Source organism: Typha angustifolia, chromosome 10 (genome assembly GCF_048772165.1).
Source record: "Typha angustifolia cultivar Huaian chromosome 10, ASM4877216v1, whole genome shotgun sequence".
NCBI classification, from domain to species: domain Eukaryota; kingdom Viridiplantae; phylum Streptophyta; class Magnoliopsida; order Poales; family Typhaceae; genus Typha; species Typha angustifolia.
The window spans coordinates 8,679,389-8,704,555 of NC_133248.1; the positions used below are offsets into that span (position 1 = coordinate 8,679,389).

Here is a 25,167-nt window from a genome sequence, read left to right on the forward strand (position 1 = left end):
CAACATCAAAAAAATTAGGACAAAACCCACAGCACATTACGTCTAGCATTTTCTCAACCAACATTAATGAGTTCATATATTTTTTTTCCTCTATCCGAGAAAGGAATTCAACAGAGGCCAATATGCTCTTCAGTGGTTGGAAAAAAAAAGTGCTTTCACATTTATCTTCTAACATTATCAAGTTCTTTTTTTAATTTATAGTAACTTTGCCGTTAAGTTAAAATATATCGTTATAAGATATATAAACGATCTATACGATAGAATAACATAATTACTTTTTATCTTAAAGAAATGCGCTTTGAATCACAAAATAAATATTATAACTCTTTCAAATTCAAATTTCAAAGAAAGCGATTTAGAAATTTATTGTCTAAGACGACAATATTTTTCTAACAGTTTTCCAAGGTGTTAGAAAATTAAATAATTTACTAAAATTCGTTGTCAGCGACTAGTTTGAGAAAATAATTTTAAACGGTGACTTACTTTAGAAAATATTATTTTACTGTAGCAATATGGTTAGATAAGTAAAAAGCCATTTGACATTAACAAAGACTAATTTTGATCGTAAGAAAGCAAAACGAATAGAGACGCATATCTAAGTTTAACTTTATTTCTTTATCTCTCTCATGAGAAAAGGTACGTTTGTAGCCTATTGGTCAAAGTTCTACTAACCCTACTACAGAGGTCATAAATCAAAGGATTAAGTAGAATTTATCTCGTTTTCCTCAGAATTAACAGGACTAGTACCTTTGACTTCCAAATATAGTTGACCAATTGTATCTTTCTTTTTAACTTTTATGGATTGAAGAAATATCTCTCTATCATCACAGAAGCTAAAGAATAAATGTAAAAGAAGAGTGATAATTAAATTTCAATTATTTAAAATATACTCTGTTAATGTTAATGGTCTCACCAGTGATGAGTTTTGGCATGAAACTGCTATCGGATACTAAATTAAATTTGATGGGCAGAGAGAGTGAAATGGTAAAATAAAAGTTATAATTATGCCCATTTAGGTGAAATGATAAGGTATTATATAATATTTTTATTACCCAGAACCCATTCAGCAAGGTACACATAAATGTCAATCAGTCAATTGTCAATCAAGTAATAAATTGTTTCAGATTATCCTATCTAGAAAAAAAGGTCATATTGGACCAATTCAAATTAGGGGTTTGGACCGACAGATTAGACCGGCAGCCAAGCCAAGTTGAACCGACCCAAATTTGCTAAGCATTGGTGGTCGTTTAGGACATTCATGCTTTGCATTTATAGATTCTAAATTGAGAGATCTAAAATTATTATTTGATTTGTTCTCATTAAACACTATTTAAGTATTTATGTATATATATAGAGAGAGAGAGAGAGAGGAGTTTTTTATATAAAAAAAAAGTATGCATACTTTCTCAATGTGGGCTTTTATTTTATTTTTTTTTAATAGCCGAATTTGATACTGAAAATAATGCTCAATCCATATTCGATCAATATTTTTAGTCCGGATATAGATTCAAATACATATATTGGATGGATAGTAAAATTTAAAACTATATTCTAACTAAACGGATACGAATAATTTTAGAACTGGATTTTAAATTATCAAATTTTAAACGAATTATGATATTTTATTTAGACATAATTAACAAAAAAATATTATGAGTTTCATAAAAAATAAATTTTTTATATGTCAAATATATATAAAATTAGAAAAATTAATCTCTATAAATAATATATAACATGTCATTAGTAACAATATCAATATTCACTGTTTAAATAAGTAAACTAAAAACTGTAAATCATTCAAAAAATATATGCGGGTAAATGGATATCCAACATCTGTATCCAAATTCAAAAATTATATTTAACCCGTATCCGAATCCGTAATCTAGATTTTTTTTTTCAAAAATTCTATCCCTATTTGAATCTGTATCCGAATCAGATAGAATTTTTTATCGAAATCCAATCCGAATCGGGTCGGAGTTTATCTGATCCGTTTTCACCCCTAAGTGGTTGGTTAAATTGCTGGGTTAGCGGACGTTTGATAACAAAATCCAGACCCGGGAGAGAAGACAAAAAAAACCGGGCCGGTGGTGGATTGGGCAGCCGTCAGAACCGACGCGGTCCGTTGACATTCCCGTACCAGGTGACCAATTTCTTACCTTTTCTTTTTTAAATTTTACTTGCCGTTTTCTGGAAGCATTCTCATTTCTCTCTCTCTATCTCTCTATATCTCCCTCTGCCCCCCTTTTCTTCTTCCTTTTTATCCAACCACCGCGTTTGGCCATCGGTCTTCGATCCTATCTCTCGGTGCTTCTCTTCGAATCTGACGTCGTAAGCCTTCTCTGCGCTCTCCTTTTTCTTCTTTTGAGCTTACTTTTATCGTATCTTTTCCTTCTAATTTTGTCTCATGTGATCAAGCCTTGATTTTTCTTGTTGATTTGGGTTTGTGCGTTTTGTGTAGATTGTTGGGTTCTTCTTCGATTTGGAGATAGTGGTCACCTTTGTTCGATTTGGTTTTGTAGTCGTAATTTTGGACCATTTAAGATGTTGGTAGATCCGAGAAGTACAGTCTTTTAGTTTTAATTGAGGACATAAACTTGTTCTTCGCTATTTTATTTTCTTGATGAGATCGTGATGCCAAGAAAGATGATTGTTGATGTAAATGGATGATAAAGATGCTTATTTTGACTAAAGGTCTGTGTTGGAGTTGCTTGATCCGTTGAGATCAAAAGGAACTGATATATCGGAATGAGATGGGAGAATATGAGAAATTCCCGATTGATTTTGTTTGGCTATTCTGTTATTGTAAGGGTTCAAATAGTCCTTTTGGATTGCATAATATTTGAATATGCCCCATCATGGTTTCAGAGTTTTGACAGAATACCATTTTTATATTTTTGTTTTACTGGAATAGAAGTTTGGAATTCTACTTCCAAGTTGGTTCTACCTCCTGTATCCAGTGTCTATTAATTCGGATGTCTCTGAGGTAGGTGATGGGAAGTAAAGGCAGGAGTGACTAGCGAGAATGATTGACGGAAGCAAAAAAGGGAAATTCTTAACTTTAATTTTAGGGCTTGCTTGGATGGTGGAATTTTGCATGTGGATTATCCCGTAATGACTCCATATTTAGTATAGAGAAAAAAGAGAGAGGTATTTTGAAACTTTGCATGAAGAAGAGCCTTCCCTGGTTTGATAAGTTTTGATTGCATGGAACTTTCTCCACCCATGGCCTGTGACCTGATGTTGCCTACTCAATCACTCTCTCGGTTTCCCTTGTGGTCTTTCCCATGGATTTATGGTTAGGATCCATTTGATAGTCTATGTCAGCATGCATGCATCTGAGGACATATCTGTTAATGCACATATCCAAAGATGTACTAGCTGATGCATGTTTATGGTCTTGTTGTGTACTTGTATCACCTGATCCTGGTATTTGGTTGGATTGCATTAGAGGTTACTAATCAGTTGAATAATGTATGAATTGTTAAATATTACTTTACCAATATCTGATTATAAATAGGGTAACCTCCAAAATTAGGCTATATAAGCTAGAATTATTAATGTATAAATTTTTATAACATATAGTTCTATTTGAATACATTATTTATCTTATTATTTTTATTAGAATTTTCTTCTTATATGTATATATGTAGTTGATAATTTAAGAAAAGAAATATAAGCACCGGATATGAATTGGTGCATCAGGTGCGGATGCCATGATATGAGTTGTATCGCCATGCAGTTGGTGATGCAAGTTGCAGGATGTGTAGGTTTTGTCAAACATCCCTTTATATTACGTCTTATTTCCATAAGCATCTTATATGCCACTATGATCATTCCATCAGAAAGATAAGTTTCTATTAATGCGTTCCTCAGTAAAAAGAGACTTGTTTTTGAGCTTTGAGAGTTATGTGGACATAGTTAATAGGATGAAATTGCTGTTCTATGATATAGTTGGCCAATTAAATTTATCTTACTTCTGTTTCTTGCATGTGGCAAATTGTCTTCAAGACCTAACGAAGAGCAACTTAAACATGATGTAATCATATAATTATAAACACATTTTCATCGAATGACATGACATGTGTTTATCCATGTGTTGATTCCTTGATTCTTGAACATAATGCTAATTTAGTAAGATAACTAAGTGCATCTTACTGCAGAATATTACTTGAATTTTCTACATATTCTTTTTGCTAAAATCAGGCATCTAGGTAAGTGTTATCCTTGTAGAATTTCTTTTCCTACGGCTGATTCTCTGACATGATACAGGTTTTCCGATATGATTTAGAGACCCGTGTTTTGAGCTAGTCATTTATGTGGCATCTTTTTCCTAACAACAATGCAATGATGTTTATTGAAGTTCGCTTGGATCAGTGGACTAATGCAATAGAAGAAATTGAGTTTGATAGCAGTGCAAGCTTTTTAAGAAGGCTCACCTCTCAGGAAGTACTACATTCAGAGATTCATCTTCCAATTGGGAAGTAGTCCAAGTGTCCAATCCATCCAAAAGTAAACATCTGAGTTGTGTTCTGACTGAATTAGTAAGACAGGAAGGACTTGAATTTGGCCGGAGACTTGAGAAACATACAATGTCTTTAATAAGGTCTGCAGATTCATCTACTAGTTCTTATGGTGACTCCAACCTTTATGCACGTAAAAGCAGTGGTGACAGCTCAGGGTTATCCATGCAATCATTCACCTCAGACAAACGACTATTCCATTACGGACTTGATTCTTACAGCTCTGACATTTACGGTCAGACATACTTCACCAGCTCTTCCTCAGGTCTGACACATGTAAATCCACTCCATACGCCATCACCTGCCATACAAGGATCTCTTTACCATCAGCAAGTTTCCTCATCTCCTTATCAGCTGATGGGTAATGCCCAATCTTCTATTATCTCAGATAATCCATATAGTTCTTGCTTTGTTGCAACAGTACACCCTGACTCCTCACTGAGTTCCAACCTTTCTCATCATAGTTCTCAATCTGTGTCAGATAATAGAAGTTCAGAACATGAAATGGACTTTGATGAAAATGATTTCAGATTAAAGCTTCAAGAGCTTGAGGAGGCATTACTTAATGATAATGATGAGGACTTTGCAGACCCAGACCAGGAGATGTGTACTGCAGAGGACTGGGCTGAGCCTATTAAGAATCTCATACTTCCAAACTCACCAAAGGAATCTTCATCAGAATCAAGCATCAGTTGTATTGGCAGCAATAGAGAAACACGAACTCCCAAGCAGCTGCTTTTTGACTGTGCAGCTGTAATATTGGAAGGTAGCATAGAAGAAGCACAAACAATAATAACAGAGCTCCGGCAGATGGTCTCAGTCCAAGGCGACCCTCCTCAGAGGCTTGCAGCCTACCTAGTTGAAGGCCTTGTGGCTAGAATAGCCTGTTCCGGAAGAGGCCTTTACAAGGCCCTGAAATGTAAGGAACCTCCGACCTCCGATCGACTGTCAGCCATGCAAATCTTATTTGAGGTCTGCCCATGCTTTAAATTTGGATTCATGGCAGCCAATTATGCAATTGTTGAAGCCTCTAAAGGAGAAGAAAGAGTCCACATCATAGACTTTGACATTAACCAAGGGAGTCAGTACTTTACATTAATACGTTCTCTTTCAACTTGCCCAAACAAACCCGCCCACTTGAGGATAACCGGAGTTGATGATCCTGAGTCAGTGCAACGGACTGTTGGAGGGTTAAAAGTCATAGGGCAACTGCTCGGGAAGCATGCAGAAGACTGCGGCATCCCATTTGAGTTTCGGGCAATAGCTGCTAAGACTGCGGATGTGACACCTTCAATGCTAGATTGCCGCCCTGGGGAGGCAGTAGTAGTCAATTTTGCCTTTCAACTCCATCACATGCCAGATGAGAGTGTATCAACTGTGAACCAGAGAGACCAGCTTCTTCGCATGGTGAAGGGCTTGGGACCAAAGTTGGTGACTGTTGTTGAGCAAGATGTGAATACCAACACTGCCCCATTTTACCCAAGGTTTCCAATTTCTTCTTTTAAATCTGAATTACCCAGTTGCCTCTACGAATACCTTCACAAAATCATCCTAATTTATCTGCTTCATTGATTTATTTTTCCTTGATCTTTAAACTTTTCAACTCACTTCCCTGTTCTTCTAGTATCTTTTTTAAACATGTCTGCCATTCCGAATCAAAGCTTTTCAAATTGATACTTGCAGAGCAAATGACACTATTGATAGTTCTTTGGAATAAGAAAAGGACCCCTTATAAAATAGTGTTGGAATTGGGGGCTAATGGGAATACTATCATCCCAGTATATATTGTATTTTACATATCCAGCTGATATAAACTAAATCATGTGAATGACAGGTTTGTGGAAGTTTACAATTATTATTCGGCGGTCTTTGATTCACTCGATGCAACTCTTCCAAGGGAGAGTGCTGATAGAATGAATGTGGAGAGGCAGTGCCTTGCACGAGACATTGTCAACATTGTGGCTTGTGAAGGCATCGACCGGATAGAGAGGTGATCCCTGGTAGTTTTTATGGAATTTGCATCCCCTAAAAGTATGTTATCTTATTAAATAACATGAACTCATCTCTGATAAAGGTATGAACTTGCGGGAAAATGGAGGGCAAGGATGACAATGGCTGGGTTTGTTTCATGCCCGTTTAACACCAATACTAGTGAAGCTATAAGAGCACTGTTGAGGTCATACTGCAATAGATACAAGCTTAAGGAGGAAAATGGAGCGCTCTACTTCGGTTGGGAGGAGAAAATTTTGGTCGTGGCCTCTGCGTGGAAATAGGACTTTCTTGGTGTCAATTCTGGCAGTACTTCTGCACTTACATTAGGGTTGTAGTGTTGTATAAAATGTGCAACAAGATCAAAATTACTGTACCTAATAACTGACCCAGATATGAGTTGGGGGCATGTGAAAATGATTCCTATTCCTGCTGATGAAACATACTAATCTTCACCTGTTATTGTGCTGCTCTATGGTTTCAGCAACCTAACCACTTATCTTTACTGTGCTGAAACCTACATCTATTGGTCAATTTGTTTTCCCTTTTGTTGGGTCTTTGCTAGCTGCACGTCAAGTGATTCTTGAAACTTTAAAACATTGGGTTGCAAAAGATTGGGTGAAGTGATCAAATTGCTGACAGCTTGCTTAGTCCTTTCTATTTTGGTATCAATTCTCTACTTGTTCTTTGAACTCCCTATCTGATTTCAGTTTTAGAAGCTGTCAATTGGATCTTTTCTTTTTGACAGATTCAATATACCACAAGAGATTTCTGTCCTTTAAAATTTAAAAATACCATTTGTACCCTTTATTACAAATATTTTTTTATTTTAAAATTTAAAATAATAAAAGAAATTTAACTAGATTCAACTTACACGACTCGGACTCTATACTATTTTGATTTCTTTCTTCTAATCTATCCATTTCTATGCTAGCCTTCTATTTCACGTTGCAAGGCTAACTCTTGGAGGGCATTAGCGTATTGATAAATGTTAGAAGAGGTTTTGCGTGTTCCCACATATGGAAAACCTTCTTTTTTGACATATTTGCAAGAAAAATCTATGAAAATATTCCCACTTAATAGTAGTTTTTTATGACCCAACTCTCTCTCTCTCTCTCTCTCTCTCTGAGAAAAGTGGGTGCTTCCCATGTGTTCATTAACTCTTAAATTTATACTTCACATAGAAATGAAAAGGGCCAACAAGAAGTTTACAGAATGTTCCTTATGAATGAATAGCACAGCCATACATATATATATATTTTTCAAATATAAATAGAAGGGTTAAATTTGCAAAAATGCTTAAACCAGGAGACAAAAAACTGTATATGCCAAGAAGATATCCTCTTTTAATCAAGAGACAAAAAAAATGTATCTTCTAGGACTTTTTGTAGACAGTATCTGTATTACAATTTGATAGCATTTATATTTTGTTATTTATTTTAGAGAGTTTCCACGCTCATCAAAACAAACTATCAGGAGTGCCTTGAATTTTCCATGACCCTTTATGTTTTTTTTCTTCTAGCATTCTTAAATTCTGAAATTGAATATGATTGCACAGAAAATGAGGATCTAAATGCACCACGCTAAGCATCACAAAATAGCTTGTTTTTCTATTAAATTTCTCAATTTTACAATGAGAGTTACAGGGAGTAATTAACAATAACTGCAGATACACCAGCGGAAATGAAGAGCGAAGACGATCATGAATGGTTGTCCATCCTGCCATGGAAAATAATGACAAAGCCCGAGGTGGATCTCAACCAACTGAAACAAAAATGATCACAACGCGGGACGTATCTTCCTGATGAAAACTTCGGGCAACTGCTTGATTCCAGGGGGTACAAGGAACAACATCCTGTGGGAACTCTTCTTGAGAGTATCCACATAACCTTTTCAAGAGACAACTGTGTTTAGATGCATAATTTAGGATTGAGATCTCTCCCGCATTTTGGCTTTTGCAAAAAATACACCTGCTAATAGGCCTGCAGAACATATTTAGTCACATGTAAAAAGCTACAATGGGATTATGAGATTTATCTTATTATCCATTATAAGGGCGTACCAAAAAGGATGCTCAAGAAATTCTCTATGCTAGTTGGGACTTTAAAAAGAAGGATTCCAGCGATGGAGAGTGGAATTTTATTTAGTGACCCGACGAGGCTGCAAAAAACATGGACAATAGAATTAGTGTGGTTAACAATCGCTAGACTTGTTATAGAATGTAAACTGAAAGAAGAGCGTTCCAACTATTTAGGGTGTCATAATTGTTCAGATCTATAATTTGAACTAACCATGCTTTTCTACTAGTGCACAATGTAATCTCCCTTGACATGCAGAGACTATATCAAATAATTTTGTCATAGTTCATCCTCAATAGGAGGCAGACAAAATCAACCTGAGCCTATCTAGAAAGGAGGCAAAAATATTAAAAGGAAATTGACGTGACTAGAAAATGTCGGGTTAATGATCGAAATAATGGCATCGATATTTTTCAGACTAGAGATTTCAATGATATAAGCTTTTAAATGATTAAACATCTAATTATTAGGAGCATGAAAAAGAAATACTATTCAAATTCTGAATTAAGTGCAAACTATGAAAAGCATTCCAGGCTACCTATATGTAGTTGCACCAGTCTGGTGAAGAAACCACATCGAAGTAAAACTGATAGCAAGTCCCAAAACCCCACTTGAAGTAATCACCAACCAGAACATAGGCAACTTCAAAAGCGGCCTGCCATTTCACTTTAAAATACATAAGCTGAATAAGACAGTAGAGATATTTTTCAGAAATTATGAGTTACTATTCTGAAATTGCCTAATTGTGGCAATGCAAACACTATGGCAACGACATCATGAACACCATCAAAAAAATTATTCTATTTCAGGATCTAGAAGAAGATCAAGAAGACCAACAATGAAAATGAAGTGGTGATAGCTTGTACATGTGAGAAAAGAGGAAGGACATGGAACATGGGAATGTCTCGAGTACACATAAAGAAAGTATTTTGAAAGTACGAACTATTGTTTAGAGAGAATATTACATGAATTAAAGTTACAGCTCAGATTCAGTCTCTTCATGCATGGGGCATGGCATTGGGAATTAGTCTTGAGTAGCATATGAAAAGAAAATATTTTATAACTGAGTAATTAATTTTTTAGAAATAGTGGGAACTTAAAAGTTAAGACACTACTAAGGGAGGTCAAACTCCCAACTTCTCAATGAGAACCATGTTTCCCAACCACTAAAGTATCAATCAAGATAAGACAACTATATAGTTCACTTAACAAGAAGATAAAAATAGTCCTTTAAATCATGGTTCTGAGTTGGAAGCTTGACAAATATTACCATAAAGACCATTAAGCATTCAAAGATGGTACTGGTCCAGTTTTGGAAATGTACTTACTACCTAGTGTACCCACTGATATTGGAACAAGAAAAACAACAGATGCAAAATATATTGCTCAAAATGATGTAAAAAAAGATAGTTGAATGCCAATTTCTCTGATGAACTCACGTTTTAGTGAGGTATTCCACTTCATTAAAAACAAGCACAAGTAGAAGTCCCAAAGGAAGTGAAAGAGTGTTGTTTAGAAAAACCATAGAAAACTCGTTCAGATTTCCGGACTTGGTGACTTGCTTAGCGGTATCCATTACTCGCCGTAATGTTAACTGAGAATAGAAAAAGGAAATTGTCAGCGCAGAGAAGGTGTGGAGTACCATGAAAAAGTGCAACTACATAAGCAAAGAAACTTGCTGATGTACTGTACAGTTGATTATCACAAGTTTCAAAATGCAAATACTTGATTATCATGAGTTCCAAAAATCAAACTCTCAACACAGGAGCACTTCCAAGAAAAATAAAGAATCCAAGCTCATTCATGAACACAGCAAGAATTTTAGAAAATATTTACAAGCAAGAAATCCTCCCAAGGCCTAGCTTGAAAGAATGCAAGTTACAAAACAGGTTATGGTTTTGAGTACTTTTCTTGCATATTTCCATGAATAAAATCCATCTATAAGTATCAGATAGACCAGCTTCGACATTTGGGTTCCATAAAAATAACTGCACCAGATGGCATTATGATAAGATGCAAGCGTAACATTTTCTTATTATTTTTTACTTAGTGTGATGAAGTACATCGAATTAGTTTAGACTTTAGACTGTTTTCCTAACTCTACTTTGGCATATCTATTTATATTTTTTAAGAGTAAGGAAAGAAATATGTTACCGAGTAGGACGCTGTTAGAAAACAATTTGCAATCTGCCATGCATAGCCAACTGCATTAAAGGACAGATCAGTTATTCCTCCTGAAATTGCTGAGATTATCTGCCAAAAGTAAACCACATAAAATCAGATACCCAAGTTAGAATCTGCAATCATTTGATAAAGTAAACTTTATATATCATTTCTTGACAAATTGCCAATCCAGATTCGAGAACTTCATTTCAGAACATCTTTCATTCAAATATCAAAGAAAAGATAATTGTGTGTGGGAATTCTGACAAAAATATTGATGTAACTGCACGGCGGCATCATAGAAATCTATATACCGAGCAACTTTATCATGATTAAATTTTCTGGTTCCATCATTTGTATGTTTTATGAGATAGTGATATATATGTAAAGGAACATTGTTGTAAGTGGTGGTCTTTGGCACTTAGGTCTAATTGAGAAATGGTTGAACGGAACTTTTGCCTCACCTAAATTGTTGCAGAAAATAAGAAACATTATAAGCTTCCATTGCCTACTATTGATTGCCCAACAAGAAGGAAACTGGGAAAGGTGGATGCACATAAGTGCAGCAGAACAGGAGTAAACAAGTGTTTTTCATGCCCATATTTTATCCTCATAAACTATCATTTCTGAAAAGAAATGATTGCATGATTGATATACAGGCCATCTTTATGGTCAAACCTTTTAGCTACCAGAACATATTAAAAAGAAGTATCTGTGAGACTATAATGCAGTGATAGTTTCTCTAGGAAAGATACAATAATTAAAAGGAAACAAAAGGAAGAACTGTCAGTAGGTTAATATGTGGGCACAAAGTGAGGATGAGATGAGGGGTAATATTAAGATGGTCACATGTCATGAGAAACTGCATGGTGAAAGGTTAGAATTAACTCTTTTCAAGTTGAAACTTGAAAGTATCAAAACCTGGAAGGGATAGAGAAAGAAAAAAAATGACCCAAGTAAGAAAAGAAGCTGAGAAATGATGTAACAAATTGATGAAGATCTCTTGATAGGATAAAACTGCAGAAAGGAGATACATAGCCATTTAAATAGTTGAAAGATAACACTTAACTATTACTGCAGTTCTTGTTGATGTTGCTGCCATTGTGGGAGATATTAATTAAAGTACAATGACTACATAGTTATGGTGATGACAATATGATGAACCTAAAATGCCAATTTATATTCTGGAAGATTGACTATGATTTTATTTTTATTTTTTCATTTTTCTGTACATCTTTTATCAAATAGAAGCTCAAAACATTGTTCTACACTGAAAGGTGAGAAAAGAGCATCAAGAGAACAAGGATGGAGAGAGGACAATATAAATAGCAATAATACCAGATAACACCATTAGGATTTGTCAAGCAACTTAAAGATAACCAAGATGACTTCTTGATAAGTACAGTTAAGGTCGTTTTGCACACAGTAGACCAAAAGAGGAACTTAAACTGTTGAAGTTTCTTCAGTAATTTCTCTCAAAATGTCTTCAGTACATCATCCAAGTAAAGATGGATGTTACATTTTAAAACCAAGTGTTGCTCATATGGGCATAGATTTCTTGTACAATTAGTAAGAAAATGATGAACCAACTCTACTTGATAAGGATATGGAACATTACACTGAGTTTCTTTATTTTCTTTTTTCTACTTAATCTAAAGGGTCTTTTTCATGTATAAGTGTATAACACTCAAAAGTACTTTATTTGTGTCCATACAGCTTCTCGATTTCATATTTGTATATAATTGAAAATCTTTGACATTTGCATGGTTACCCTTCTGGCTACTTTTGATAATTAGAAATTAAAATAGCCATTCAATAGTGAAAAAGACAAAGATGCCTTAGTGTGAGCTTCTATGCAAAGAGAATTACTTTTCTTACTCTTAAATGGATCAGATTTTAACTGTTAGGTAGGTTAAAAGGGGTATACTTGCAAAAAGCAATGGCTCTGAGGGTTATAAATGCAAATATCAAATATGGCAGGTATGCATAAAAAGAAGGATTTTATAAAGGTAACAGAAACCCTAATAGTAAATACTACATGTTCAATACTTCAGAAAATAAGTACCATTAGAACCAGAGCAGCCCAGACTTTGTTATCATGATGCTTCATAAACAGATACATTTCGCCAAAAGCAGTAATTACATTGGTAACATTCTTGAGAACTGTCACCATGGCAACATTGATGTACTTCAAACTGCAAGTAATAATGGTACTTATGAGAAAAACACAAGGACATATAATTCACTAGATGAGTGAATTGCAGGTGCAAATGATTATATGACTAGTGACAATACCTAGAAGGTTGCACTCTGAGCTTATAGTTAAAAATTTATATCCAGACAAGATTGTCAAAAAGGGTAGTTACAGTTACTTATGAAGTACATTGAAGTATTAAACCTCATATTGTGTTGACAAGTACTTGGAGGTGCTTCTAAAAATATTTCGAAAAATATGAGCATGCAAGGAAGGAGCATCGAACTACAAAGACAGAATGAAAAGTCAACTACTAAACGAAAAAAGTACATAAGGAGACTCCTCGCAAAAGAATAAAATATATTATGAGATTTGTGATTTCAATGAACACTGATAACAATTAATTAGGTGAAACGAGAGCTCCATGAATTGGTGACAAAAAAAGGATTGCAAGTCAATTCGCAAACCTATCCACTTACCTGATGATTTAGTTTACATCTCCTATGATGTATGCATTAACCAAAATACTCAGCTTGGATAATGAACCGCTGGCCTCAAGACCCTTAATGCAAGAGCATTGCTGAAGCTGTAATCTTCTGCTTGTCCAGTTATGGTGGTGTATTAGAAGATTACAACTTCAGCAATGCTCTGGCATTGAGGGACTTGAGGCAAAAACCTTTTTGGTTCATTATTCAAGCTGAGTATATAGTAGGATTACTTTGTCTGCCTCACTATAGGAAAACCACAATTGGTTAGAGGGGAAAAGTGTAATTAACTAAACCCTTAAGATAAATAGCAGTAAGTTTTCAAAATAAAAAATATTCCTTTTCAGTTTCCTAATCTTCTTATAATTATCACAGGTTAATACCACTCGTTAGCATTTATAAATATTTTTGCTTCTCGTGAAACTAGTTAACTGGATGAACAGGTAAGAAACAGACCCTTAACTGGGTTGATATGAAAGAGTGAACATGCAGGAGCTCCAAGGTGTATCTTTGCAATTGAAACATTTAACCATGCAACTCTGAATCGCAAGTTTAAAATGATAATCAGGATGCGATAGAAACTTGAAAGTCAACATTAAGCTTAATTTAGGATTTAGATGATATCTTTGGGCAATATGGAAGAGGAGTAACACAGAATTGCACGGGAATATGGAAGAGGAGTAACACAGAATTGCACGGGTTCTGATAGAGTGGATGTTGGCTATCATGAAACTAAATATTTAGTTTTCCCTTTCATATAAGTCCTCTGGACAGGAGATCAATTCTTACGACATTCTTTCCTGGATATTCTGCAAAAAATTGGCTCCAGGTCAATGATCACTATAATGTTTGACTGTGCATTTCAAGAACTGCTTCTACTTTTCTCTTTAATAATGCTTCTACATTGGACTTAAAAGTAGCTAGCCTTTGATCTTTTGCATCCACCATCATGGTTGCACGTCAGTTTACCTCGTTAGATTGGCGTAATGCTAAAAAAGGCCAGACTTTAAATGTCTTCTGTTGCCAAGATGAAAATGGAGAAGAAAAATCTTTGCAAATCATATCAATACTTTGATAATAACAGGGTTGACAACAACAATAACAGTGATACCTTTATGAAACCCCATTTTAGAAAAGTAACATACAACTAAAACACACGGAGAAAAGAGAAACTCATAACCAAAGAAGCTGGACTATCAGATAAATCCTCAATGTTCTCTTTGCACCTACATAACAAAACAAGCAAGCCATAATGTATACAGGTATCGCCAGTCCCACGTAATCTCAGATCCAAGAACATTGTTTCACAAGAACTAGTGTGAGCTAGTCTCTATGTGATAATATTACGTAACAGGACATAAAATTGTTTGCACCAAAGTGAAATATTAAAGGAATTCTATCAAAACCCCACGTAGATTTATGTTGAAGCAACTCACTAAAATGCCTCTCATATCAATAGGCATTTAAAGAACAGAAGTGAAAATTGAATTATCAGGATCCTTGAATAGGAGTTAAATGTGATATCTAGTTTCTGAATGGCAGGGCAAATATTAAATTTATATAATTATATGAATAATGAGCTATTAAACTCTTTATAATATATTTTGTTTAAGGTGGATTTAAAGTTTCCACTAAGATAAACGTCTTCCAGCAATATTCTGCTCAGTATATTATCATGTAAGAGCAACTAGAAAGTGATATCTGACAGTAGGAGTGATTGCATACCTAAACATGCTTGTAATAAGCATCCCGACAAATATGACATTTACAGGTAGCCAGACCTTTATTAATTTCCATGTGAGTGGTTCCTTGGTGATGATACCTAAAAGACTCAAAATGGACACTATAATCACAGATACAAAATTCTGCAAGGTGCAAACACAAATAAACGCATCAGAATGTCAGTCCTTGCCAGTATCAACCACAAAACAATTGGTGGGAATTTGTATGGAAGTTGAAGTAAACAACCAAATACAGTAACTCACCTGGTAAAGCATCAATGATATTCCAGCATTAAAATCATAGCCTGACAGCACAAATTTATTAACCAGTATCATGCTGCATGACGATATGCAGTAGGCAAGGCCAGATAGAAGAGCCTGATTGTGTATCTTTACTGGCTTATAACAACGTGATATCCTATCTCTGTCTTTTGATAATTTACCATCTTCCAAATCGATGTCATCATCACAAAAGGACTTTGTTCCAGAAAATGACCTACAGATTGAAGAAAGTGTTTGAAAAGCAACATATGTTATCAAAAATATAAACATGCCAGATCATTGAGAAGAAAATAATCAAGTGAGAAAAAACATATATAATAGCAACAACAAAGAAACTGAATCTTTTGACAAATATAAACCAGGCAAGATAAAGAACATACATCCTTTGTGTGTTATTTCTCATCACTTTCAAAGTATGAAAACAGAAGGAACTAAAGTTTGGTACACAGTATATGTTAGACAAAAATCAAAAGCTTTGCAGCGTGATTGAATCTCGGGAATTTATCTTGTAAGATCAAAGCAAATGCGCTTCCAATTAGGGAGTAATACAAGTAATCTATTTTGGACTTGTTAACTGAAGAAAAGAATATTAACAGATGATAAATCAAAACCTTATTTTGATATGAATATTAAATTCATTCAGAACCAACACAAATAAGTGTGGTCTTAAAGTTGATCCATGGTGCAATATAAAGACAGGACCAGCTCAATAGCTAAAAGCTATTGAGGCAGCTGCCTAGGGCCCCATATTTTTCAAATACATATAATTTACTATATATATAGATGTATTTCCGTAAATAAGAAAATTAAAAAGGGCCTTATATTCTTCATAGATACATTTCCATATAAGTAGATCACTTGGTTCAAAGAAAAAGGTAATTTTAATGTGTATTATAATTTTTACAATTTGGATTACTTATTCTAGGAAGGACCCTATTTAGAGTTTTTGCCTAGGGCCCCTATAATATTGAGCCAACCCTATATAAAGATGATTAGTAATTTACTCGTCTTTCTGTTCGTTGTCTTCAACTATCTCCTTGTTAAGGTGTTTCACAGAAAGATTAGAGAAAACTTAATATTATTCTTGGGGAATTGTTGTGGCGGATGAGGGGGAAGTGTATATACGTATAAAAATGCAGTTTAGGATATGTCTTAACCTATCCCATAGTTCTCCTAGATCCTCATTGTAGGACTTACCAATATGGCAACAGAAAATTTGTGCAACAGTAGACAGTAGTACTATTCCTTGGCTAATTCAGCTTCCTCTTAGTCCTCAGGTTTTTTGTTAAATAAGTTGGAACACTCAAACAGCCCAAACACTCAACACTTATTAGGGATATTGCCAGGTACCACATTACTTCCAATTTCCTCTTTTTAAAAGCCAAATTGACCTCAAACTTAATATTTATGACAGCATACAGGCTTCACTTAAACTATCAATTTCCGAATTCAAACTACATACACAATTTAATATTTTTTTCAAGCCAGAAATATTAACAATTCTTGAGCCTAAAAAGTTAGGGGCAACTAAAGTTGCACCTACACCATTGGCTCCATTCAGGTAGTGAAAAAGAGAACTAATCAATATACCACGTAATTTGTCATTTTCGTCAAGTATTTGCAGAAAGCTTCATTATTTGAATAGTAATAAGTATTAATTCATGCTCTTCTAACCTAATGATATTATCATATGAAGAAAAACTTTGTCAGACTCTTCCTACAAGGGCTCATGAGAAGCCATATTATTCTAAACTGGCATGACTAATTAACAACTATGCTATATTTTATTGAGCTGACATTCTTATTGAAGAAAAAGAATGTCAGCAAAATTTGCATGATAATATCAAGTGGCAAAATATAAATATACTTATATAAAAACCAGGAAACAAGTGGACAATATACATGCCTGTTTGCAATTTCTCTCCTTACAGGACTTGCAACTGAACCTGCTCCTCCATTCTGCTCCCTGATCATGAAACCAATCTTTTCACCATTCAGGAGTGGGTTATTTATATCCTCTGGTATATGTCTTTCAGAGGGTCCATCAGGAGAACCCATAGGAATTCCTAAAGGAAGAACCCTTGAACACAAAATGGAAATCTTCAGAATGTGCAATGATAATTGAGATTGAAGAAAAACATTTGCACTCTCAATAAGAATACCTTGCAGTCATTAAAGCATAATTACATGCATAGAGCAGTGTAAAGGCATTACAGCTGAACAAGAGCTATACACTGTATTAGGAACAAGAATATAGTAGGTCAAATTTTAAGAGGGCTGAAGGAATGAAAAAAGAAAGAGCGTAAAAGATATGCAAATGAAAAAGTTGTCAAAACCAATGATACATTTCATTGGCATATAACCCAGTTTATTGAGGTTTGTAATGAATCAAAATCGTCCATATTCAACTCTATTTGAGCATTATCTTTCCTCAAGATAAGAGCTTCCCTTGCATTGGCATATAGCAAGACTAGTAACCCAATTAATTGAGGTTCGCAATGAATCAGAATAACCCATAATCAACTGTATTTGAGCATATCTTTCCTCGAGCTAGGAGCTTACCTCTTACTTCTGACTATGCATTCCCTCCTCTTGTTCCAATAAAGTCATTCATTGCTTTACAGGTCACCCTTGGACATGTCCAAATCATTTTCTCTTATCTTTTATTCAATTGGGGCTAATATTAAGTTTTTCATGAGTATATTTTTTCTAGTAAATCTTTCTATGAACACCATTCCTCCATGTCCACTTTACCATGTCAACTAGACTCACCTTTTGAACATCTTCCCAACACTATAAATCAATTAGAAGTCGATTTTGTTTAAGGAGCATGCATCAAATCATAGGGTACCTTACAAGCACTCCTAAGTGATGCAGGTTAAGAGACAAGAAATAGAAGGAACAAGAGAAGCATGTAGGACAAATATCTTTGCCTTCAAATATATTGATACCTCTAAAGAAAAGGAAAGGGACAAGGGCGGTCGTCGCGCCTTAATGGAAGGAAAGGTGGGGGAAAGAAATTATTGGCTAGTCTGATCTCATGTCTACCCAGTGCCTAACCCTATTCTCCAGGTCACCGACATTGCACATAAATGCCAGGTCATCTTGTATAAATAAAGCCGTAAAAATTAACAACTACAGGAACAAAAAAGAAAGAGAAAAAATAATATGAAATCTGTAGTTTCGTAATAGAAAATAAAGCAAGATAAATACTCTGATGATATTCTGGTCCAGTCTACCAAGAAAAAGAACACCAAAAGATTCCTAGGAAAAGCAAACTGCCAGTGTTATATTTGTTAAATGGCAGATTCATGAAGAAAAAAAACGTGTTTGAGTTATCCAAATATCAGTTTACATGAAAATATTACAAGGCACAAATATTTTAGGATTAAATCTTCAGCATTCTTTGTTCAAGTTCACCTCATAAAGTTTCACAATAAGCATGAATGGGCCAGGAGTCAACCAGACACTGGGACAAAAACCTGACATTTACGTACGACTACCAAATGAGTTCTGTTTTTTTCTTCATAAGGCCATTCAAACGCCAGAACAGAGAAATCTATAGAAGCTTCAAGGTTGTTTGAACAGCGACACAGCAATCAGATGGGTGAGAGGACAATAGAAGTCACTTTGGAAGCCCATGTTTTAGTGGATCCTCTCCAGCTATAAAAATGTAGTTGAGAGCTCTTGCTACTTATCTCATCCACATCAAAAGAAACCCTAGGAGGCTAGTGAACAGGGAGGAGATTCCACCAAATATGAGATCATCTTCACCATCAGAGCTTGATGAAGATCTCGGAGGCACTTCATCTCCATCATCCAGAGTGACGATCCATGTCGAAGGATATCAACCGAAGTGCAATCTATTGCAAGGAAGTAGTTAGTCACGAGTTCTAGTGAGCAAGATTGGTCCTAGATCATCAACTAGACACATGTGCAATTCCAAGCACCTAGTAACACTTTGATTGGGTGACAGATCATGAGGGAGAGTTTTTTCATTTTAAAGATAATTTAGTCTTTTCTGCTATGGTATTTTAGTCCAGAAGTCTTTTTAGGGTTTGCCCATATAAAGATTTGTTATATTTTTATTTGAGGTTAATGAATGCTTGGAGGTTTTGAGATTATCTTTGCTTCTCATTGATAGATTCCAACATTCTTTGGTAGATTCCACAGGTTTTCTTTTGTTGATGGATTCTAACATCCTGTAGGTGGATTCCGCAGATTTTTTTGTTCTTTTTTATATCATTGTCCTACATCAAAGATCAACTTCAATCAATAACCTTGAGTGTCTAGTAGTGGAGATTATAAGTGACTTACATTTACAATTTGACTTTAATAGATTGATTCGTGTATAATCGGATCTATGATCCTTTTCTCTCTAAAGTGAAAGGTTTTTCTAAAAAATCATTGTTTTTTGCGTGTGCTTGTGTATGATATAGTTGTTTTTTCCTTGCTTACTATATGATTTAGATCGTATTTGATGATATAGAACCTTAGGAATGCGTGCATACTAAGTATTTGTGTTAATTCCATATTGAGATTCATATCCTTGATAGAACTCACATAAACATCTGCTCTCAGGTCTCCTCTAAAAGAAGGTAGTTAACAAGGATATAGAAGTTAATTAGAGATAATTCTGCATTCTTGGGGATTCAAAAGAAACTACTTGTGAAACAAATTTCTGCATCTTGAGTACAAATCATTATTTTCTTCCCTACCTTAATTCTTATTTCCTACTAATCATAAAGACTCGTATTGTGGAGAGTTTGTTTTAGGTACACTTGAGATAAGAATAGGTTCGTCCTTCTCACCCTCTATAAAAATTATGAGTAAGCAACCAAGTTTTTTGGTAGAATGTGACACCCCGTCAAAATTTTTTGTTAAAACCGAAGCAAAAACCTAATTTAAGGGACACTGTGGTAATTTGGCAAGACTCAAGCTTATCCACTTGATGGATAGGTTAAGATAAGGATAGCCTCCCTTGACCTCATCCTTATCCTCCTAAATATCTAGGAAAGATATTTAGAAAATTTGTAAATAAAGATAAGGGATGACACATCTTGATCCTATCTTTTAGCTTCCTAAATATCTAGAAAAGATATTAGGAAACTTAGTTACTAAGTTTTTTGTTTTCCTATATAAAGACATGAACTCTTTATTTACTAAGTTTCGTAAATGAAAAGGAGACTTCATCAAGAAAACTTGTTTTCCCTAAGTGTTCTTGAAGGCTCTTTTTCTTTCTTATTTTTACACTGACTTTACTTCGACGCTTACTTCATCTTGTGAAAAAATTAGAGTTCTGCGCGGTCCTGCCAAAACGCTCAAAAAGCTTAAGCCCGTGACATAGAGCTGCCGTCCATAACAATTTGTATGCCAATTTATGATAGGAAGCTCCATCTATCGGACTACATGAACGATAAGAAAGAAATTAACAAAAATCTACATCAGAGAAGTACAACAAATGAGTTGAAAAGAACCGTATGTAACATTTGTTACACATTTACTCCACAACATTTCCACATAAGTATCAACTTGGCTTCTTTAAATGCCCTTGTTTTTTTTATCATTTCATCCATGATATGAGATGATCCTCCATAAAACTTGGTGATAACTATGATCCTATGAGTTTAATAATTGAGAAAGAATCTAGCTTTTAGGAAGATAGGTTTGAAACAATGCAAGAAGCTACTCAGCTAGATAACCCATAGTTCTACAGTTCTATAAAGATGCTCTGTCCCAAAATGACCAAGGAGGGAAGGTCAACTTTTTAGCCTCAAATTATCATCAGGGATTGCTAGAATTAATATGAAAGAAAAGTCAACTGCTTGTATTTATGATTAGAAACCATAAAGATATCCTTCTTCATCTAGAGATGCCAATTGGCCATAGTTGACTAGTTCTTTTTAAGTTTTAATCCAAATGCTCATAATCAATTTGAAACATGAAGATAATGAATAATTACCTTCATGCCTAATTCTTAATCTAGCTAGAGCCTCAACTCCTAGACCACTTGGAGTGCATCACGCCATCAGCCTTTACCAAGCATATCATGAACCATTAGGTCTAGTTTCCAACTTACAGGATATTTTACCGATACCTACAAGTAAAAGTGTAAAACCAACTCATGAACATAAATTTTGTTGAAGGATCTGGACAACCAGCACCAAGATAGGAACCTGGCATCAAAGTTGCTTTAAGAGAACCTCTTGTAGAAAGGGTAGAGGCAAGTACCAAAAAGAACAACATAGAAACTTCAAGTATAACAGCTAATCGTATTTCACTTTAGACCACAAATCTTCTCATCCATTTCTAGTATGAGTCAGTGCAAGATACCATACATACAAGCATACATACATGTGTGTATAGAAATCTAGGTCACCCTACAATGTGTTCTTCTTTGAAGGCAAACAGAAACTTAGACTTTTCACCAGTAATCACATGTTATGTGCAGTTTGAACTTTGAAGACAAAGTCACAAAACCCTTCTAAGAACATGCCAACTATAGTTAGTTACCTTAGATCTAAACTGAAAAACAAAGTGGGCTCCCGAGCTAGTCCAGACATATCTTGCAATAGATTGGGACTATTAATCTAAAGTTCTAAACTTGTACTAAGTGAGATTCCATCCAAAAGTTAATCTAATAAATCTCTTCAGCACATGAAATGGCAAGAGACGAAAAACCAGTTGATATGATGGATTCCTCATAGATGATAATTTACATAGAATATCGTAAATCCTTGACGTCTTGATAAATAATTGCATATTTGCATCAATTGCAACATTTATAAGTGTAAGTGGTTATAATAGGAGCTCAGGAATGCCCTCTCCACCCCTCATGTAAACAAAATTGCCCAATATGACAATTTCACCTAAATATTGAGCTTCATCTTGTTGTACTCGCAGGATGTGGTGAGAAGAGTATTCTTCATTAGCAATAAGATGGAGGTTTTTGATAATAAGGTCATCAATAAGATGGAGGTTGGTGACAGTGTGACACTGAAAATATCTCACATTCTCATGTATCCCTAAATGCACCACTTAGCTTTGTACAGGTAATTCAAATCCTACTCTCATTTTCTTCACTAAATGTATCGATATTCAGTTTAGAATCCAAACGACAAGTCAACATTAAGAATTTAAGATCGAATTGCATCAATTCAACAATACAGAGTTGATGACTTCCAATTGCACCCAAATTCTAATGGCTCTTCAAGTTCAATTGTCTGTTATGCCATGGAATATAAAAGGCCAAGGTAGAGAATAGTAATTGAAATAAAGGACTCTGCATGAACAAGTTGAAATAATATTATAACGTGTATCATAAAGATAAGTAAAAGCTCATAATTAAGCCGCTATTCTTCCCTTTTTCACGAAAAAGGTATTTCCTTTTTGGTCCTGTAATACCTAATTGTGGCCCTTTTCCAGACTCAGGAATCTAACTCACCAAGTCTCGTCTTAAAGAACTGTGATAATATCTAGATAATAGCACGCTAGCAACTCTCAAATTTGAAAAGAAATCTCGTTTCTAGGACTAATACAGAAATTTCAGTGTCAAACAATCTGTGCTCTCTTTCCTAAAGAGATGCGAAAAAAGAGTCCCCAGATACAATCCTATCACTTCCAATCTCAAAACACGAAAAATCTAACCCAATATCACCCGAAATCAAAAAAAAAAATCTACAGAACCAACTTCCTTTTTTGATGGATATTCCAAAGAACCTTGATCAAATGAACTTCTTTCTAAGCAACAACAAAAGAAAGACAGAAAAACTTACCTTGGACCCATCAGCTCCGGGAGAAAAAAGACCCAAGGAGCTACGCCTGTTTCTAAACTCTAAAAAGATCGCGCAAGCGACTTGCGATTCGAGGACTACAAGAGAGGGAAGCTGTATTTAGTGCACACAGAGAGAGAGAGAGAGAGAAAGAACCCCTTTAAGGAATAGAGGAGGAGGAAGAGGAGGAAGAGGAGGAAGAAGAACAAGAGGTCCTCTCGACCACTTTGAAAAGAGAAGCGAGTATTTAAATGGTCGATGGATTGGGAAAAATCCAAAATAATTTAAGAATTATAAAGAAGGAAGATAAAAGTCAGGAGGACATTTTGTTAGGCAGCGGTCCATGTTGCTGATTTCTTTTAGGTCAGCCAATTTTGGCACAAGAATTTGGAACGGGAAGAGTGAACACTAATGTGCGCCCTATGTTGACTTATTGGTGCTTCTGGATACGTGCCTGGTCGGATTCGGGGAGTTTTATATATATATATATACTAAATTACCCCCCCTCTCAAATATTTATTCTACGTATCTATTATTCTTTAAAAATTTAAATACAATATACTATGTTTGTCTGGAAACTGTTGATCCTAACAACACTTCTCAAATATATTTCACTCCATTCACATAGAAATTTTATATTCTTTAAAATTATTCCAAGTTTGAGGAGAAAAAAACATTTTATATAAGTTGCTGATTTACTATACAAATTTATCAAATGATTTAAAATTTTTGTATAAGTTAGTAATTTTCAAATATATCTAGTCTCATATTTAATTTTTAAAATAGATTAGACATGTAAATAAAAATTCGAGACAGACTTAAAATAGTCAAAAACTTTATATCCGAGCCGATCTTTTTTCTCTTTTAAAGGCAGACAAACAATGTCAAATTGGCCATTTATTTGAATGAAACAGGATAAAGATCTTTTTGTAAGAAAAAATAAAATGAAATAAATTGGCCACTTCCTTGTTCAACTACCTATTGTAGTTTTGGGGTCATTGTTTAATCTACTGCCACAAGCTGCAATTAGATCATGGACATAACTTATTAATAGCTATGGCCTACTTATCTGATCATGACTTGGATATCTCTGGAGTTGTCCTCTAAGATGCTAAATCTTGCACAGTTTCATGTGCTAGTATCTTATCAAATGGCCTGACATCTGCTTAAATTCATATAATTAACATAAGCAACCCAAAACCCAATCACTCGACCCATAATGCATTTGATCATATACCCAATGCCAAGCTATGGTCAACCTCAAAACTTTGATGGTTAAAGCAGTCAGTGTTAGCTCCACTGTTAGCTTGGAAAGGTCAAACTCTTTTTTTTTTTTTCTTTTCTTTCTTTCTTGGCCCAGATGGCATTAGAATGGTAGGAAGTTTCAGCCTAACCCCACTAACAACAGCAAAAGAAGTGGGCAATCCTGGGAAGTACTGTGGTGGAATGCCTAACAGATTTTGTTTTTCTTTGAAAGCTTCATTGAATTGTAGCACCACCTAACAATATCAAAGACAAACAGTTTGGTCATTTATTATCATGGAGATAGGATAGCCTTTTATGGTAGAGGATAAGTAGCCTTTTATTTTTTGGGTCAATCCTCCTAAAATATGAGCTTTATCACATCAATATTTGTATAAATTCTAGCACATTTGCTATCCCAAAGAATTGAAATGGGTTTTATGGTATTAATACTTTATTAATATTTTTTAAAGCTCAACTATCATCATCATCTTAAACTTTGAGAGTGTAAATAGTTTAGACCTATTGTAGTTTTTTTTTTTTTTTTTTGGTTAAAAATTTCACTGTGTTATGGATTTTTTTATGGTTTAAAATTTTTGTTTTTTTTAAAAGAAATGAAAAGAAAATCCCTACCTTTTAAAAAGTTATCTAATTAACATCATGCTATTACTGTTATAACACCCATGTTGGGTATCACAAATTAACTAACTTAAGTAACCTA

The 25,167-nt window shown here is 34.7% G+C and overlaps 2 protein-coding genes across 5 annotated transcripts; one reads left to right on the forward strand and one right to left on the reverse strand.

Annotated features, from left to right (window-relative positions):
- The first annotated feature begins 2,187 nt into the window (after positions 1–2,187).
- On the forward strand, positions 2,188–6,971 carry LOC140768270 (scarecrow-like protein 1). Of its 3 annotated transcripts, XM_073108494.1 has the most exons (5): positions 2,191–2,328; positions 4,270–4,881; positions 5,002–6,004; positions 6,355–6,510; positions 6,595–6,971. In XM_073108494.1, exons 2-5 carry the CDS (start codon positions 4,590–4,592, stop codon positions 6,791–6,793), a joined length of 1,650 nt encoding a protein of 549 aa, XP_072964595.1. In that variant the 5' UTR covers positions 2,191–2,328; positions 4,270–4,589; the 3' UTR covers positions 6,794–6,971. The 3 variants fall into 3 exon arrangements, with proteins under 3 accessions (XP_072964594.1, XP_072964595.1, XP_072964593.1); XM_073108493.1 differs by having other exon boundaries at positions 2,188–2,328; positions 4,361–6,004; XM_073108492.1 differs by having other exon boundaries at positions 4,270–6,004.
- A 1,128-nt stretch (positions 6,972–8,099) lies between these two features.
- LOC140768886 (GDP-mannose transporter GONST1) lies at positions 8,100–23,527 on the reverse strand. 2 transcript variants are annotated; one of them, XM_073109338.1, is made up of 11 exons: positions 23,208–23,527; positions 21,395–21,529; positions 17,339–17,512; positions 15,415–15,646; positions 15,155–15,294; positions 12,816–12,945; positions 10,742–10,840; positions 10,027–10,181; positions 9,126–9,242; positions 8,572–8,669; positions 8,100–8,491 (listed from the first exon to the last, which is right to left on the reverse strand). In XM_073109338.1, exons 3-11 carry the CDS (start codon positions 17,488–17,490, stop codon positions 8,433–8,435), a joined length of 1,182 nt encoding a protein of 393 aa, XP_072965439.1. In that variant the 5' UTR covers positions 17,491–17,512; positions 21,395–21,529; positions 23,208–23,527; the 3' UTR covers positions 8,100–8,432. The 2 variants fall into 2 exon arrangements, with proteins under 2 accessions (XP_072965439.1, XP_072965438.1); XM_073109337.1 differs by lacking the exon at positions 21,395–21,529 and having other exon boundaries at positions 23,208–23,525.
- Between the last annotated feature and the right edge of the window lie 1,640 nt (positions 23,528–25,167).